This window comes from Chlamydotis macqueenii, chromosome 20, assembly GCF_036417535.1.
Source record: "Chlamydotis macqueenii isolate bChlMac1 chromosome 20, bChlMac1.mat, whole genome shotgun sequence".
In the NCBI taxonomy this organism is placed as follows: domain Eukaryota; kingdom Metazoa; phylum Chordata; class Aves; order Otidiformes; family Otididae; genus Chlamydotis; species Chlamydotis macqueenii.
Genome location: NC_141575.1, coordinates 2,726,873 through 2,745,543, shown reverse-complemented (window position 1 = coordinate 2,745,543; position 18,671 = coordinate 2,726,873). Strand labels below are relative to the sequence as shown.

The 18,671-nt window shown below is 38.9% G+C and overlaps 1 protein-coding gene across 1 annotated transcript in view; it reads left to right on the top strand.

The window, feature by feature from the left end:
- Positions 1-18,671, top strand: part of CNTRL (centriolin) — a 35,725-nt gene that overhangs the window by 9,900 nt on the left and 7,154 nt on the right. Inside the window, exons 11-33 of the mRNA XM_086763595.1 lie at positions 663-857; positions 3,475-3,628; positions 3,926-4,146; positions 4,774-4,950; positions 5,864-5,998; positions 6,857-7,002; positions 7,405-7,585; positions 8,386-8,565; positions 8,870-9,049; positions 9,628-9,744; positions 10,159-10,303; positions 11,112-11,251; positions 11,734-11,920; positions 12,172-12,482; positions 12,806-13,014; positions 13,194-13,386; positions 14,022-14,152; positions 14,289-14,429; positions 14,549-14,675; positions 15,156-15,320; positions 16,076-16,235; positions 16,957-17,072; positions 18,154-18,371. Coding sequence (XP_086619721.1) covers positions 663-857; positions 3,475-3,628; positions 3,926-4,146; positions 4,774-4,950; positions 5,864-5,998; positions 6,857-7,002; positions 7,405-7,585; positions 8,386-8,565; positions 8,870-9,049; positions 9,628-9,744; positions 10,159-10,303; positions 11,112-11,251; positions 11,734-11,920; positions 12,172-12,482; positions 12,806-13,014; positions 13,194-13,386; positions 14,022-14,152; positions 14,289-14,429; positions 14,549-14,675; positions 15,156-15,320; positions 16,076-16,235; positions 16,957-17,072; positions 18,154-18,371 — 3,929 coding nt within the window. The remainder of the gene's footprint in view (positions 1-662; positions 858-3,474; positions 3,629-3,925; positions 4,147-4,773; positions 4,951-5,863; positions 5,999-6,856; positions 7,003-7,404; positions 7,586-8,385; positions 8,566-8,869; positions 9,050-9,627; positions 9,745-10,158; positions 10,304-11,111; positions 11,252-11,733; positions 11,921-12,171; positions 12,483-12,805; positions 13,015-13,193; positions 13,387-14,021; positions 14,153-14,288; positions 14,430-14,548; positions 14,676-15,155; positions 15,321-16,075; positions 16,236-16,956; positions 17,073-18,153; positions 18,372-18,671) is intronic.

The following is an 18,671-nucleotide window of genomic DNA, read 5'->3' as shown; positions in this document are numbered from 1 at the left end:
TACAATTGTATGGGTTGAATATATTCTGATTTATCAGAAAAGGCCTTTCAGGAAGGACTATAGCTACATAACTAAACCTACACAGTTAATAATAAGCAATGTAGCTACATAACTGGCAGCAAGAATTAACCTAAAAAGTTTTATCAGCATTAAACTAAAATTATATCTTCCATTTCTTCAACAACTGTCACAAATTATTCCTATTTTTAGTTTTTAAACTTGCCTTAAAATCAATGACCAGAATCCTCCATATTTTAACTTAAGAAGTCGTAACTGTGGGAGGGGGAAAAAACATTCCAGATGGTCGTCTTTAGACTGCAAGAAGGACTTATACAAGAGACTTCTGAAGTCTTGTTTGAAAACAAAACACTTGAGGATGATGGTCAAAATGAGGGTTCTGGCATTTTCTGGTGTGGTAGACTTAACGCTACAGAATTTCTAGTTACCAAAAGCAAACTGTCTTTCTGTTTTCTAACTCTGAGAAAATCCTATGAGTTTTTGTTATCTTAAGAAAATAAAGAAGATTCAAAACAATGACTAGATCATTTCTAGGCAACTTGTTAGGCTAAATTAGCAGTCTGATTTAACTTTTAAAAATGTTCTTGATTAGCTGTGTATTTCCAATTAAACTGTTTTACCCAACCTCCTAATGCTATCTCCAGATGTCACAGGCCAACAAGGAAGGTCTTGAACAGCAGTTGAGTGAAAAGATAGAAATCCTGCACCAGCTACACAAAGAAGCTTTAGAACTGGAAAAGCAAATGGAGAAACAGAAAAGAGAAATAGGGAAAAAACAGAAAGAGCTTGAAGATTTGCAGAGTTCTCTTGCTTCTGTAAATCCTGAAGATCCAAGACATGTAAGTAAAACTGAAATCTTAAGTGATGTTCTGCATATATTCACGTACTGGGGAATGGAGTAAGGCTGCTTTAACTGATGACCATTCAGTTGTGCCTGTTGCGTGAGTTATGTATTCTTTTGCTATTTAGCAATTTCCTTAGCTGTTACCATTTGAAAAACATACAACTCCTCACAACTTTAAAAAAAAAACAAACCAAACCAAGCAACCCAAACAAACAAAAATCCAGCCAACAAAAACAAACCCCCAAAACAACCCAAACACCCTAACTTTGGTAAAATGCTTGGCCGGCAAATTTTCAATGCAGTTTCTGTACAGCATGTTAGGACCTAGATCTTTGTTTTGCAAAAACATGCTGTGCAAAGCAACGGAGACAGTTTCTGTGTAAGAAATTCTTAGTGCATCCTTTTGTAGAATCTGACCTTAAAGATTTTTAAAGGTCTGTGTCACTGTTACCGGGCTATAGCTCTTGAATTGGCACTAAAATCTGTTTGCAAGAAGTCAGTCTAGAAAAACACGTCTGGAGCAGCAGATGTAGCTGACCTGGCCAAAGTGGTGACAGCTTATATTGATATTCCAGCCTGGGAACTGCAGGCAGCTGAAGGTAGCAGCAGCTTTGCCTTTACACTCTAGTCCAGCATCCTAAAACCAGAATCAATTTTCAATAAATAGTTCTAATTTTGAAAAGATTTATACCACCCTTTTGGTGGGGACTGATGCCCTTTCTCTGCTGTCACATCAGTCCTGTCATTACTGATACATTCAGCGAGGTCTCAGAGGTCACGTTGCAGGTTTGGGGCAAAGCTGGATGCATCAAGAAGGGGTCTAGCTTGATAGTCTCTCTTTTTTTTTTTTTTATCTCCAGGGAAGCAAGACTTTTGATGTTGAGTTATTAACTGTTCAGGCAGAGCAAACATTTCTGGAAATTTTAAATTAAAATTAAATGGAATTACGTTTTAAAAAAAAAAAAACATGTCTTTTTAAGTGAGAGCTTTTTAGGGCAGCTTGATGCTTCTAAGTATGCAAAGAAAGAATTTTTATGCTTGGCTCCTGTTTTCAGCTGAGGCCTGCAAACACTTTTAAAAAAGGCATTTTTTGGTTGGTTTTTTTGGTGGTTTTGTTTGTTTTCTTTTTTTTTCTTTTCTTTTTTTTTTTTTTTTTTTTTTTTTTTTTTTTTTTTTCCCCCCCCCCCCTCAGCTGTTAGGGAATGGCAGGACCGTGTGCGTTTGGGGCAGGATCCCCAAGCTGCCGGGCGGCCCCTGCGCAGGGAGCCAGCCCGGCCCTTCCCGCGGGCCGCCCCTCGCTTCAAATCACAACACAGGAAGCGCGGCCGGGGCCGACCGGCTGCCGGGCGGGAAGCGGCCCCGGCGGGCGGCGGGGAGCGGCCCCGGGCCGCGGAGGGAGGCGGGAGGCTGCTCCCCGAGCTGGAGGTGCCGGGGCTCCTGTCAAATGACTTCTAGAGCAGGGGTGGGGCGTTCTGCAAATGATACCGGAGGAAGAAAAGACAAAGGCAAAGCTGTAAGTGCTTCGTTGGTTTTTGGTTGGTTGTTTTTTTTTTTTTTTTTAAGCAGCGCTCTTGGGACGTTCAGCAGCTGCAGCAAAATGACTCAGCAGCAGCCCCTCTGCTTGGGTTTAACTTGTTGAAATTTCGCTTTTGAAAGCTGAATGGTACTTTGTTGTGACAAGTTGAATTGTACTAATGTGAATGTTCAAAAATAATTTCCGGTTTGATACGTTAAAAATACAGAAAGCTATGTTTTTACCCATTACTTGTGTTGTAAAAGCAACTTCAGAAGTGATTTGTCTGAGGATTTGTGTTTAAAACTTTTAATGCTAGCTCAAGTTTTTTTTTTTTTTTTTTTTGAGTACTAAGAAAAAGATGCTCTTTATCATGACAGTACAATTCTGTATTTTTCTAATTTTTCTGGCATTCAAATAATTTGTGAGTAATCTCATACCAGTGAGAAAGAGGTAGCACTACGGTGTGTTGATAACCAAGTTTTATATGCAGCTGAAACAATCAGCTAGATTAATACTAAATGCACACAATCCTGACCAAAGTCTGTGTGAGCTGTGGGTATGGTGTATTTCCCAGAAATATAAAAAAAAAAAAATTAAAAAAAATCTCCTTTAAGTAAATATTAGCTGTGAAATTGGCTTGACTTTCTCGTTTTCCTTTGCGTGGCAACCTGACATGTTCCAAAACATCATCTGCTGCGAAGGCAGTGCAGGGTGACGGGATTAAAGCTTCTGTAGAAAATCATGTTTGCTCTTGACTGAAAGAGGAAATGGTATAACAAAAAGTAAAGACAGGAAGAAAGGTAATAGCTGTGAGTAATGATTTATAAATGCAGGACTTATTTGTCACGCCTGGGCAAGGGGGAGACTACTGACAACGTTGTCAGTGACACAGATTGCTTGCCTATCTGGGATTCTTTGTGGGGTAGTAATGAGGAAAAATATTAAAAAAACAACCAAACAAAAAACCCCAAGCATGTGCCGCACTGAATTTTTTCTGCTGGTAGTGAGACACTGCAGAACTTGCTAAAATATGATTTTAATTTTTTAATCTGTATTGATGTTGTCCCACTTTGCCTTTCAAACTGTGAATTTATAGGCTCACGTGAAAGCTCAAAAAGCAAGTAAAGAACAGCAGTTTGATATAATGAACAAACATTGCAGACAGCTTGAGAGTCACCTGGATGAGATGCTCTCTAGGATTGCTAAGGAAACTGAGGAAATTAAGGACTTGGAGCAACAGCTCACTGATGGTAAAGTTTTCTTTGTCTTAGAGTATTTCTTGTATCTAGGGTAACATGACAATTTAATTGAAGATTCAGGTTTTTTTTAGCTTAGCTTAAATTAAATACAGAACTTGTAGGAAGAGGTTGAAAACTATTCTTAATTGATCTAAAAGGAGACTTTGTGTACATTTTAATTTTTTTTTTTTTTTTGTCACCTCACTTGTATGTGGTTGGGGGATAGTAGGTTGCAGGATTTTTCTTTCTTTTTTGGGGTTTTTGGTTTTGTTTTCTTAATTATCTCAAATTTGTTTTGCGTTTCTGCAGGTCAAATAGCAACAAATGAAGCACTGAAAAGGGATTTAGAAAGTATTATCATTGGATTACAGGAATACCTGGAAAGTGTTAAGTGTCAGGCAAAACAGGCCAATGATCAATGTAAGGAGTTGCAGAAGGATAAAGAATCTTTGCTACAAAAATTGGCAGATCTAGAGGAGGAAAGAAACAACCTGGAAGTAGTTGCCATGGATGCAGAAAATATGAGAAAAGTAAGGCTTAATGCTGTGTTTATCCCCAAATTCAGATACCTAAGAATAAACTTGAAAAAAATTAGCAAATGACCAAATTGGGAATAGCAAAGTACAGTTCCGTTTAAAAGCAGTTGCAAGAGACATATAGTAAATCTGTACTTTATGCAAGATGTCTCTGAAATGCAGGCTTTACCTTTGAGCTGTTACTAAATTTTAATGTTACTGATTTGTAGTTGATATCATAATGAATTGCATTAGTGAAACTGTCTCGACACTGGCTGAGGATGTTGGTGTTACTAGCTTGCGTCTGTCCTATCAGCCAGTTACTTGGAGAGCTGTCTTAGCAGCCTGATAAGTTTTACGTAAACCTTAATACCAGGGACAAGTGTGTATCCCTTCAAGCTACACCTTTCTAACTTGAGCGTAGATTTTTGTACAGTCTATCACAGTAGCGTCATTCACTTGACCTTTGTACGTAGTAGTGCCACCTAGCTTTAAGTTTTAATGTCTAGTGATTTGGGTTAGTGTCTGTTTTGCTGTCACATTGATGATGAGTTCCTGAATAACAGAGGAAGAGAGGCAATGTCCTTTAAGAGATCCTGGCTCTTCTGTGTACATGCTTATAAAATGAATGTAAAATTCCAGGAAATTACAATGCTAGAGAGCGCGCTTCAAGAGCAGCGAGAAATAAATGAATCGCTTAGAGATGCACAAGGGGACATCACTGCCTACAAGGCTGAACTGGAAGCCCAGCTAAGAGACAGAGACACTGAAGCCAATCAGCAAAAAGAAGAATTGAAAAGACTGAAACAACTCAGCCAGGTAGGAAGAGAGCTCCTGTGCTGCCACAGGGATAATCTCGCCCAGCAGAAGGGGCGACCGAACTTTCCTCCGTACCACATCTCCAGCATTGACTTGCAGATAATTGTCGGTTTAGTGTCGGTTTGTGCCCCCAAATGGAAGGTGGTGTCAGTTTGCTAGGATTTATAACTCTGCATTGAAGCAAAGTACAGATTGTCTGGGGACCCTGTAGAGAACAGTCACCATATGTAAAGGGAAAACAATCTGCATCTTTTTGCAAAGGGATAACCACACACACATCAAAAAAATGATTCTAAAGCAGTCCTCTGAAAAGTGGCAAGTGAAAGACAAAGTTTTTGCATTTGTGCTTTGTAGGAGAAATTGAGTTTTATAGCAAATCTTTATTTTATTTTGCACATAAATTAACAGCTTTCTGCTGGGGAATAACGATGCATGGTTTAACTTGTACGATCCCATTCTATCTTACTGTTGGGGATCCTCATTTGGATTTGTGTATGATGAACAGTAACTACTATCTTGGTTCAGTTTCCATTCATCAGAAATCGTAAACATGGTGGTTTTCTGCAAGGCTTGTTCCAACTGTACATTCCAGATTGCAGGCAGAAACAACAATAGTGTGGTGATCTGTCTCCAGCCCCTCCAAGTCTTTTAGTTTTGATGTTTCAGGAAGAGCTTTGTAGAGCACTGATAAAATGTAAATCTGTCTGTTAGCTGGTGGGTAGGACATGCTCATGCTAGGTCTAGATTAGAATTTACAGCACCAGTCATGATTATGGTGTTCTAGGAAATATACCTGTGAAGTAGATATAATGATGATTTAATTTGGGATGATTGGAGTTTTTTTGTTCTGTTGGGTTTGTTTGTGGGTTTTTTTTTTAGGGGGTGTGGTCATACTGGTTTTCTGTGTTTGTAGATGGAACTGTCAGCCCTGCAAGCTGAACTTGAAAAAGAAAGGCAGGCATTACAGAATGCTCTCGCCAAAGCACAACTGGCAGATGAGAAGGAACAACAAAATCATAAGCTCCTTTCTCAGTTCAAACAATTACAGGTGAAGTATTTGTTTCCTGTAAAACGTTACCCAATACATAATATGTCTCCCTAGTCCCCCAAGGGGAAAGTGATAAGAGTTTTAAAGGATTCTGTATGAATCTTGTTTTAAAGTTCAGTAATAATTGTGACTTTTCCTGAATTTAATGCTCTTGTCCAGAGATCCTACACCATAGTCTTCTGTCTATTTCGGGTATCTAGGTTTACCTTTGAAATAATTTCAGACCTGCTCAGTTATATTGCAGTGGGATTGGTAAATTGCTGTGTATTTTCATTTCCCACAAGCTCCATTCAGTACATGTCAGGAAGAAAACTATGTGGATGCAGAAGTAAAAACAGATCGAATACCTAAAGCAGGATTTATTGTCTTGTTTAAAGCTGTGATCCTGAGGAATCTTAGTTAATTGCCACAAAACAGTAATGGCATCCCACTACAACAACAGGCAACAGAGCCTGGGATCTTGAACTCACAGGCATTTAATGAACAATGCAGGTGTACAGAAACACTTCTACTTTAATACAGTGTCACAGATCAGTGAGAGATTCATTGAGATTGGAAACTGAGCGTCCCTTTTCCTAAAGCTGCTGAAAGGCTCAATTAACGGGATTACTCTAGGCATACTGGTTCAGGCCACGCTGAAAAAAAATGTTTGTACTCTTTATTAAAAGAACAGAAAAAGGAGAAAGAGAAGGAAAAAAAAAAAACCAAAAACCATGCACTCCAACCCCCCAAAAACCCAACAAGAACAACAAAAAGCCCAAACCAGATCTAGGTATTAAAATTTCTAGCTTTTATTGTTTGTGCATTTGTTTGCTTATGGTTGTGTGGGTGTTTTTGTATATATTTTTTTTTTTTTAGGGAGACAATAATCTCCTGAAACAACAGCTTAAAGATCTTCAGAATCAGCTAAACCATGTAGTTGGTAACTTAATTCATCCTGAGGAAGTCTTAGCTCGTATAAATGAACTCAAGCAAAAGCTTCAGACAGGAGTTGGAGAGATGAAGTGAGTAAAATAAAAGTACAAGCAGTGTAAGATTTGTGCATGTGCAATTGGTAAGTACATGAGAGCAACAAGGGTGGCTGTTAACATCACCTGAGCTCAGTAATTATATTACTGAGGGAAATACATGGTCCTCTTGGGTTTCACTGCAAGGGACAGGATAAACTTTTTCCCTCTTTGTAACCCAGCAACAAAGAATGGTAATAAACAAAGACAGAGTTGTATAAATAGAGCCAGGGTGGAGGTGTGTCTGCAGGGTAGCGTGTTCAGTGCTGTACCTGAGTTCATTTACACTGGATGTCTTAAACTTGCACTGTTGTGTTAGGCTGCATTATTTCAGTATCTGGTATCACAATTTAAAGTCATTATTTTTCTCTCTTGGAACCTGGATTGTTTCTCTTTCAGATGTCAGAATTCAGCTGATGTTCTAGGGAAAAGCCTTTCAAATCTGCAGAAAGAATTTAATGACATCCTTGCTGATGCTCGGAGGGAAAAAGAGAAAGCACGGGCTAGACTGAGGCAGTTGCAGGAAGAAATGGTATCCCAGCGTGAAAAACTGGAAGAAGTACAGGAGAAATATAGACAGGCATGTATTGAAACAACAATAGGAAGAGTAAGATAATTTCAGCTTAGTCTAAAAAAATGTAACTTGCAGCTGTTTCACTATGGATGTAGCTTTGCTCCACTCCATCTTTCAGAGGAGTATAATTTTACTGAAGGTAGACAGATTGAATAAATTTGCTTGTCAGAAACAACTTGAATCAGAGCAGGATGCTATTACTTTCCAACCCAAACCATTCTATGATTCTATGATTGCTTTCTTTTGGTAAGTGTTTAAATTGGATATTTGACAGGACATGTGGTCCTTTGCAACCTTTTGTTGACTTTTTTGATATAAAGCTTGTGAAAATCTTCCTTGGAGGAGAAGGGCTTAATAAGCATTAAAATTTCCAGAAGCAATCTTTAATTTTAACTGTATGATAACAAGGAGAGACAGAGGTTTTGGTCTTCATGTAACAGTAGAGTCTGATTTTTTTTTTTTTTTTTTAATTAATAGTCTTTATGATTTTTGCCTGATTACTTAGTGAATTAGAATTTAGAGTCAATGATATGTCTCAGAGGGAGTAGAGAGTTCGATTACAGGTAAAAAAATATAGCCAGTAATCTCCTCAAAAGATGACTATACATACCGCTGCCAAGATAACTTGAGCACTTTTTAAATGTAATAGTTACAGTGGCAAAGCAGTTCTTTTTCCTTTTTTTCTGGTACAAAGTATGCTGGTAACTACGCTTCCCAAAAAGTTGTTTCTTTAAATCATTAGGGTGGCTTTTGGTTCAGGGAAAAAAACGCTTCTGGCTGCTCATTCCAACTTATTTCACTTACAGGTTAAAGGTGAAAACAGGCAGAATAAGAATAAGGTCCATCAGTTAGAGAATGAAATTCAGCATTTACGTGAAAAAATAAAGAGCATGGAAGAAATCCAGGGCCTTGCTGATCAACAGCTCCAAGAGGCAGATGAAGAGAAAGAGACTATTCTTGCTCAGCTGGAAGATTTAGAGAACAGGGTAGGAATGAGTAAGACAAGACCACGCACGGTCTCTGCTTGCAAAAAGAAGATTAAAAAACTTATGAGTTATTTTGCTTTCTCAAATACTTGAAGGAACACAGAGGTTAAATATAACATCTTTCTTTTCCTTAATTTTTTTTTGTTGTCCTTATTTTAGTTTTTTTTTTTTTCTGTTATTTCTCTGCATACAATACAAAATGGGATATGTGTGTGGGGGGAAAAAAGTAATACCAACAGAAAGCCTTTCTTCTGGGCTGCTTTTTACTTAAAACTTATAAAACCTTTTTTTTTCCTGGTTTCAGAAAAAAATAGAAGATGCCAGGGCACAAATGCAGTTTGACAGTCTAGATAAAGAACTGAAGGAATTAAAGAGAGCAATCATCACTTCAGATAAACTGGCAGCCACAGAGCTCTCCATTGCTAAAAATCAGCTGAAGGCACTTCATGGGACTGTTCTCAGAATTAATCAGGAGCGAACGGAGGTAAATCAACATTGATAATTAATTGCTTGTATGTAAGTAGTGCTTTCTAATGCCATCATAATAGGAACAGTCCTGGTGGTTTTTTTTTTTTTTAATTCAGCATCAGAGCTTTATTCTCAATTGTCCTGCTGCACAGGAGCTCTTGCTTTGGACAGAGTCTGATCTTCAAATAGAATAGATGAATGCCTGAGTAAATTTGGGTATGGACAGGCATCCTTGCTGTGTGTTAGAAGATGAGGGAGAGGCAAGTTTAGCCTCTTATTAATTGAAAGTCCAACAATAGATAATACATTGTTACGTAAGATAGAAAAGCAAAAGAAGGGACTATGGAAGTTTGTTCTTATGGTTCAAGTTTTTAAATGGAGAACCGTTTTTTTGGCTGCATGCTAACATCTTCACAGTAGAAATACTGTAAAGTTAAAGTAGAAACAGGATTTTTACATAAAGTTTCTGGAATTTCAGAACAGACAAGTGCTGGTGCTTCTTACTAGTCAGCTTTTCACAAAGCTGCATGAGACATCTGCAAGCTTGTGAAGTATTCTTGCAAACTAAAGCTCAAACTAAAATTTCAATTTTAGGAGATTGAGGAAGCTGAAGAGTTCTGTGCTGAGGCAGCTTGTGCAGCCCAGGATCTTGCCAGAGCAGAAGCAGAAATAGAATTGTTACAACAGCTCCTCAAAGAGAAGGAAGAACAAGTAGGTTGCAGTGATGTTTGCTCTGTATGAGTAGGATAAAATACTTAAATATATTGGTTCGATTAGTTTCTGAAAATGCTGTATTTAGAGGTGTCTGCCTTGCCCTTTTTCCTCAGGTTTTCCCAAGTCACAATGTTCTTCCCTCACCTGACAAAGAACAAAATGAAAATCTCACTGGCTGGAGTAGCTGACTTTTGAGTAAAACTGTCACCTGTTCGTTTAAATGCCCTTACAGGGCTGTGTCTGTAAGCCCTGGCCATACGAGGAGGTGGGAAGAACAGTTTTGCTGCATCAAAGTGGTACATGGGTTTTGCTGGATGAACATTTCTGTAGGGGTGGATAGGTGTTTGAAAAGCTTTAGCACAGTCCAAAGTGAAGTACTTTGCTTTGATTTAAACTTCTATTTTTAAATAGTTTCAGCATGAAATGGAGAAAGGTGATGAGAAGACTGTGACATCAAGCTCTCAGAAATTTGAAATTGATAAATTAAATGAAGCTATGGAGCAACAAAAAGCAGAAATTGAGCGTTTAAGATGCTTGTTGGATAACATTGGGACAGGTAATCTCTTCTTTTTCTCTTCATTTCTTGCAGCTAAGCATGGATGCAGAAGACTTCATTTCTTCTCCATATTTCTCACTGTTTGATCTGAGCAGCTGTTCAGAGCTCTGGAAGTTTATTTTAGAATAAACTGTTCAGGATAGCTTCCTGTGTAGTTCCTGTACAGGATACAGTCAGCCCTTAAATCACTGCACTTCAGTGGATTTTCTGTATCTATGTGCGTGAAGGAAACAGCAAGACAGAGTGTGATTGTGCGATGTGTATGGGTCTTTCCTTCTTCACATAGGCGGAATGGAGGAAATGGATGGCTAAGAACCAGCAGTGGCACTGGCTGGCACTTCTAGGTTTCCAGCTTTGCCAGTTGATGTGCCTTGTGACCTTTGGAAATATAGTTAAGTTCTGCCTCAGTTTGAGAATCAGAATGACTGTCAGTTTCCATTAGTTTGCTTTAACAACACATTTTACAACCGTTTAGAAAACGCTAATTGTGTTATGCATTCAGTTTATGCTGCTCTAGGATGTTGTCAGAGATCTATGTACAGGGAAAAATGAGCATCAGTTACCTGTGTATGAACTTGCATTTCTGCAGTCTTAAAGTGACAAACTTGCAAGGGCCAGTGTATATCTACATCGCTGTATAATAACGTTTAGTTTTTTCCTCAGCAATTAATCTTTTAATACTGTTTCAGATTAACAGAATAATAATGAGGGAAGAGGTTTAAACTGTTACTTTAACTAAAGCTGAATGAAGTATTTTATGACTTAATTATTTGCCTTATATGCCTATAAAACTGTGATTAATTTACAGGTAACAAAGATGAAATTGACAGCTTACAAGATGAAATTGCAGCACTCAGAAATGTGCTTTCATACCAGAATGATTACATCACCAGTATAGCGGATCCATTGAAAAGAAGGGGATACTGGTATTACATGCCATCATCACAGGTCAGAAATAAAAATCCTATTATGTGGAAAGTCATTTGATACATAAAAGTCCACTACAAACTGGCTAGGTTTGGGAGGAACTTAAGAAAAATTATTGGCTGGCATGTAAGAGAAATACTGAAACACCACATACACAGATATTCCCTGATAAAGCCGGTTACTGTGTAATAGGAGTCTGGTACACGTAAAACTTGGAGACAACTGTTTAAAATGCAGTACTGTAAATTCATTTAGGTAAAGATTTAAAAGGGGACATAACAGACAAACATTTCTTGGAAAGCAGCATTTGTCTGCATTTAAGAGAAATATTGTTAAATTATAGTTAGTGCTCTCTTTAAAGCAGCATAATGCTTGGAAGTGAGTGCAAGCAGAGTGTGTATAGCCTGTTCTTGAAAAACCAGTGCTTTAGAGTCCCTACAACAAATAATTTATTTTACATTATTTGTTATTTCTAGATCAACACGTATTCTTCTCTTCTTTAGGCTTCAACTCCTGCTTCTCGCAGCACGAAAGATTCTGGAGTTTGTTTATGGTGTTCTGGCACATCCCCACCCAGAAGAGGGTGTGGTCAAGATGGGCAGTGCAGGAAGGAAGACTTGCCCAGTCAAGGAGGATGTTGGGTGTATTCACCAGTCAGAAATAGGTTGTACAAAACAAATTCTGGTAAAGGTACGTCTGTCTCATGGTCTCAGAATGTTTAGGAACATACTAAAGATGGACTTGCTTAGAGGTCACTGAGAATTTTTTTTTTTTTCATGAGTGAATTATATATTACTGTTGAACTTATTATTCAGTTTAAGCAGCATTTATTATATTTTTGTACATTACATAGAATTTAGAATGTGCATTTGAAGAATATATTTTATTGAAAAAGTGATTTAAAATAACTTTTTCTTTTTTTTTTTTTTTTTTTTGTAAAGATAAAAGAGCGAAGGGAGATAGTGAAGGAAATGAAGAAACCAGTGTTCCCAAAGAGCCGCCCTTTGTACCACCACCGGGTGCAGTTATTTACACAGTCCTTCCAGGTGGTGCCCCTGTACCTCAGGGAACTGCAGTCTATGGCCCTCCTCCTGCAGCAGCAAACGGAGATTCGGTTGCCCCTGGATCTGTGATCTATGGGCCACCTCCTGTGGGAGCCCAGGTTGTTTATGGCCCTCTTCCTCCAAACTTCACTGTCCCGCTCGTTCCTGTTGGAGTGCTTCACTGCAATGTGCCTGAACATCATGATTTGGTAAGATACAGAGCTGCAAGCTGCAGGTTTGACCATAGGCAACTGACTTACAAATGGATTGGGAGTGTCTTTTAACACATGCTTTCTTAAAAACAGACACACAAAAAAAGGCAAAATCTGATTTTCACAGATTAGTCCAGTTTCTCAGGAAAAAAAAAAAGTCTCTGCTAGGAAGGCTCTGGATCTGAGAGAGCTTGCGGATAGGAATGCTCTGTCTTCAGTGCTGATAGTCTGAGTTTTGCTGTTTGTAGCTGCTCCTGTGTCCCGGGAGGACTGAAATAGAAAACAGGTCTTAATTTTGTTGTTCTGTTTCCTGTGTGTAGGAGAGTGAAGTCTCAAGGCTAGAAGACACTGTGTATTATTTAAAGTCTCGGAAATACAAAGAGAAATGGTCAGAGGCAGCTGAGCATAGATACAAAAAAGAGGTGGAAAAATTGCATCAAAACATAGAAGAACTTCTGCATGAAAGAGAAGAGTTGGATCATGAAGTAGCAGAGCTACGAAGAGCAGCTCAAAAGCATAACAAACGCAAGTAAGAATATTGCACTAGAATGCATTTAAAGTAAGCATGTGGATGTACCTAAACTTTTTCCCACTGGAAGTCAATTTTGACTCATTTACAATTAATTGTAAATGGAGTAGAACTTCAAGAGGCTCCAGGCCTCTGGCATTTTGTATTTTAATTCCATGTATTTCTTCCTGACCTTTTAGGGACTTTATTGAAGGGTATACTGGCAACCTTATTGCAGAATTGCAGTTAGAAAAGTCTCTTAAACATCATGAAGATATTGCAGATGAAATAGAATGTATAGAGAAGACTCTTCTGAAACGACGCGCGGAGCTTAGAGAGGCAGATAGGCTGCTTTCAGAAGCTGAAGTGGAACTTGAGAGCACACGGGGGAAAGTAAGTAAAGCTGTAACCCTAAGTGCAGAAGGATTTATGTGTTGTGTTAAGATTGTTTTAAGTAGAGGATTTTTGTTTAAGCAGTTTATTTTCACTTGGATAACCTGAAGCCTCAGAATGCTTTTATTTGAAAATAAGTCATGGGATGACGTGCTAAAAGAAAATGTTTCGGTCCTTGCCAGAGAGGAGGAAGCTTTTCTACTCTAGACAAGAGAGGAGAAAAGGTTCTACTTCATGGCATACAAAGGGAGAAAGCTCAGGTGGAACAAGGGGTAATGGGTTTAAATTAGAAGGAGGTAGGTTTAGATTAGATATTAGAAAACAATTTTTTACAATGAGAGTTGTAGAGCACTGGAACAGGTTGCCCAGAGAGGTGGTGGATGCCCCATCCCTGGAATCGTTCAAGGCCAGGCTGGATGAGGCTCTGAGCAACCTGATCTAGTCAGGGATGTCCCTGCTTCTTGCAGGGGGTTGGACTAGATGACCGTTGAAGGTCCCTTCCAACTCTAACTATTCTATGATTCTATGATATTGAAGCCAGGAGGTCATTTTCAGATGGCTAATCTGCAGCTTATGGATGTGGAAAGCGTAAGATGGGAATGTATTGTTTCAATAATCTTCAATTTTTGCTCTAGACTAAAGACACTATTCAAAAGTACAATCATGCCAAACAGCATTTGTCCCGTACTGAAACTGAGGCAAAGGAGCTAGAGCGAAGGGCTCAGGAAATGGCCGTTAAACTTGTGAAAGCAGATCAGCAATTAAGGTACACTGTTCTTCTGAATTTGTATCCAGTGGGGATGAGGAGAAGAACAAGATTCTTTCAGATACCAAGATAATGCTTTTGGAGAGGGAGAGCTGTTAAAATATGTTAATACAAAAAGGCGTAAATGCTTCTTTAGGTTATTACAGGCAGAAACAAGGGATTTAGAACGGCGTAAGAGGGATCAAGAAGGTATTTTGAAGGAAATCAACAAAATGGTGGCTGCAAGAGACTCTGAGTTCCAGTCATTAAACCAGAAGATAGAAATGCTAACTGAAAGGTAAGTATTTTATCTAATATAGTTTACGGTAAATTAAAAATAAAGATGTCCACCTCCAGTAAGTTACTGCCTAAGGTATTGTTGTTTCTTCTGAGCCATGTTTTTATTCTCACTGTCAGTCTTCAGAAGCTTCAGGGAGATATTCAAGTTGCAGAAGGTAATGAAGAACATCACCTCCAAATTCTTAGAGAAGCAGAAAACCTTCTTCAAGGCAAGAAAACTGAACTGGAAAGATTGAAAGATCAGGTAAGGCTCTTCTGATTAACTCTGGACTATAAATTTTGTGTGTTTTGATGTAACTGAAAGCTGAGAAGAGTCTTAATTCTGAACTGCCTTGTCTGAAGAATTTAGTTCTTAAGTTTAATGTTGGTAATTTGAGTTCTCCTTGTTTTGACTCATAATAAGTATGATCCCAATATCGCTGGCATTTCTGCATCATAAATGCTACTGCAGAGTGCTCTATGACAACTCATACTGCATTTCACAGTAAGAAACTTCACTCTCTGAGGTACAGGACTGTGCTGTCCAGATCAGAACTTAAGTCTTTAATATTGGCTTAATTATACAGGTTCAGCAGATGAAGCTCATTGCTCTGAGATCCTTACGTGTTACACGACTCAAACCTCTCCGGCAGGGAACAGCGTACTGCCCTTATTCCTGTGCATGTGTGTAGCTACAAAAATAAAAGCCTTCAGATGCTTCTTCTGTTAAACTTCTACATTGCAGATTACTGCTCAGCAACAAGAGCTCCTGTTTCTGGAGCAACAGTTAAATCAAAGAAAAGAAGAGCTCCGCGTCCTTCAAGACTGTATTTCTCAAAAGAGAGGTGACCTCAAAGAAGCTCTTCAAGACGGGGAGACTGAAGCAAATGAAAAACTACGCCAAATAAGAGTAACTTTTCCAAATTAGTTTTTTAATTAATTATATCTCTGAAGAACAGCAAAAGAACAGAAGTATCAAAATCTCCCAGTAAAGTTTCCACAAAATCAGTTTTGCTTTCTACAACCTCCCAAAACCCACTGAAAAATAGTTTATGGTTTTGTGTGACTAAGAGCTTGATCCAGATGCACAAATAAGAACAACTCCCTTGCTCCAGTAACACTTACAGAATTGGCCCCTTGATAACTAAATTATATTTTAAAAAGTCTCTGAATTACTTGCTGTTGCCGAGACAAGCAGCTGCTAAAGCAAATCAGTCTGATCAGTGTGTGTAAAACACACCAAAGCTGGCATAAGTCAGCTGTCTCCATCCCCATTTACTTAAAGGATTCTGTATTTCATTTCTTTCTGAAAGAACAACAAAGTATCAAGGTGAATTTTGTTTTTGTGGGGGCTTTTGGTCTGGCTTTCTGCTTTGGCCTACCGATTTTTCACTTGAATGACAGTGTTCTGGTCAGACTTGCAGATCAAGATCTTGGCAAGATTACTACTTTAAATTGTCAACAAGCAAGACTTTAACCTAAATATTACGTATTTTTGTTTGTTTACACAACTAACTGTAACTATAAACTGTGGAAATAAACTGACCAGAATATTGTTGACAGACTTTTTAAATTTTATAAATATTTAGAACTTTTGTTTAAAGAAAAACTTTATTTAAAATGGCAAATAATGGCGTTCCTTGTAACACTGATATATTTCCTTAGGAAATAAAACTACTTCTAGAAGAGCTTACTATTGAGAAGAAAGATCTGGATGTCCAGATTAATGAGAAAAGAACACAGCTTTCCTCCTTAAAGAAGGATATTGGAAAAGAGGAAGAAAGTCTTCAAGGAATACTTGGGCAAATTACCAGGCATAAGATAGGTATGTGCCTTACTTTACTAGAGAGTATTTTGTGCAGATGGGAAAGAAATACACTGTAAGCTCTCAGGTGTACATTGCTGGAGTCTTCTGTTCCTTGCTCCTTTTTAAATACTGTGAGCGACTGCAGAGAAAGAGTTCTCTGGAATTCTCCTCGTTTATAGAGAGCTGACAGATACCCTTCGCTTAAGCTGAGGCTGTGCTTCGTGCTGCTTTGTATTTGGGGTGGGGGTTTTCCATGCCAGAGAGAAACGTGGGCAAACCTGCTGACAGGACTGACCCGTTCAGTTCACCCTGGAGCACTGTGTGGTTAGGAGGCATTAGCTGATTGTGCCACGTTCACAGAAGAACTAAACATCAGGATGTGTGGGGAAATGGAGGAATCCCCTTTCAGGCAGGGAAATCCTGTCAGGTTGTCGGAAGTACAAGCAGCAGCAGTTTGCAGCTTTGTACTTGTTCTGAAAGACATTCTTTAATTGATTATCAGTGAGATACTCTGTCCCAAGGGCATAGGAAGAGCAGGACACCTAGGGACCTGCAGCTTGCTGGTAGAACAGCATCAGATATATTATCTGGTGTGTCTGACGCAGCAATTGAAAACGTGAAGAGTTTTTACAGGGATGATACCAGTGTAGTGTCTCTTACTTTTTCCTTGGTGTCTCTTTTTGCAATAGAATGCATTTGATGTGCTAGTAATAACCTTTTATTTCTTTAATCTTATTAGAACTGAAACATGTTGTGGCAGTGTTGGAGCTTGAAAATAAAGAACTTCAAGGTTTGAAACTACAACATGACCAAAAGGTCAATGAGCTGGAAAAGACGCAGGTTGCAATTCTGGAAGTAAGTATTTCTTCTATAGCTAATACAGTGAGTGGAAGGAGCGATCTGCGTATTCTGTGGTTCTGTTAAGATCTGAGTCACAGAGTCCCTACACTCTTAAATCAATTGGTTTGTAGTCTGATTTCAGCTTATCGCAGAAAAGTCTTAAGTCTACTGAGGCCCTTGAAAATAAAGGGATTTTCTTGGGTGCGTATGAGGGAGAGCACGCGGAAAGACAGAAGGCTCTTCTGTGGCTGTAGAACGTGAATACTGTTTGCTTAGCATTAGCTTCCAGAGTCTTGTCTTCTGGATTCTATCTGTGTCCTTACTTGCAAAGAGTAAGTATGGATGACAGCTTACTAAATCAGCTGCGTGATCTTCTCTACCATTTAAAAGGTATTTTAGTGCAGTAGTCTTTTTTGACAAATACAGACAGACATTCAGCTTTGCTACTAGCGGGCAGAGAGATCAGCGGCATCCCCTTGCCAGTCTCCTCGTAGCTGAAGGATGGTTAGGTCAGGGTCGGGGTAGCCCTCCTTTACGCAGTTGTGCAGTTCCAGAAAATCTAACAGGCCTTTGCGAAGAGAGCATTTACAAGTATACGTAAGCAGATACTACCTGCTGCTTACTTTTGAAAGACTTTACCTCTTCTCTCTGTACTCTTTCTGTGAAGGACAGGGAAAAGAGACTGATTGATACACTTGGTACCTTTCCGTTACGGCGCTTTAAGTTGGCACCTTGCTACATTGCCTGAGCTTGCAGCCCTTGAAGTGGTCATTCTCTCAAAATCCCTGTGATGGAGGGATGTGCTGCCCTTATGGGTGGGGGGAAAATAGTGGTTAAACTGTGATGGAACAAGGGATTGCACCTCTATTGTCCAGTCCTCCTGCTCATGTTCATCATAACCTTGACCCTAAATACACTCCAATTAAGCTGGCACTTCAAGCAGTTCTCCTTGTTGTAACGCAGGAGTTAGAGGGCATTGTAGCCACGTGTGATCTCTGTGAATGAAAGGTTTTTAAACCTTGCAGCTAAATATGTTAATAACGCGTTCTACTCCTTGACCATACAAATGTATTGTTCACGATGCCTTCTTTTGTAGGAGAAGTTAAAATTGGAGAATATTCAGAGATTATGTCAGTGTCAGCAAGGGGAAGTAGACTGGCAGGAACAACTACTTGAGAAAGACCGTCAGGAAAATGAACATCTGGTTTCTCAAATGCGCACTCTGCAAAATAACATTGAATCTTTGAATAAAGAAAAGGAAAAGCTGGAAGAAGACTGTCAGAGTTTGGAAAAGAAGTTGTCACAAACCAGAAGGTTGGGGGAATTTTTTTTTTTTTTTTTTCCCCTGCAAAGATCAGAAGTGATGGGAAGTGCCTTGAATGTCTGTTTATTGTAATTAAAAATACAGCTATAACTTTGAGGTGCCCAGTTACACAGAATATGCTGTTCCTTATATCCTGGGGAGGTTTTATTTTAAGCATGTCTAGAGCAGACTCAGAAAATATTCAGCAATACAGCTGATGAATGCAGCAGCATTTGTTATATCATGGTTATGCAATGGGAAATGTTATGAAAAGCAAAACGTGAAGTCTTGGAACAGGACAGCTGTCTTGC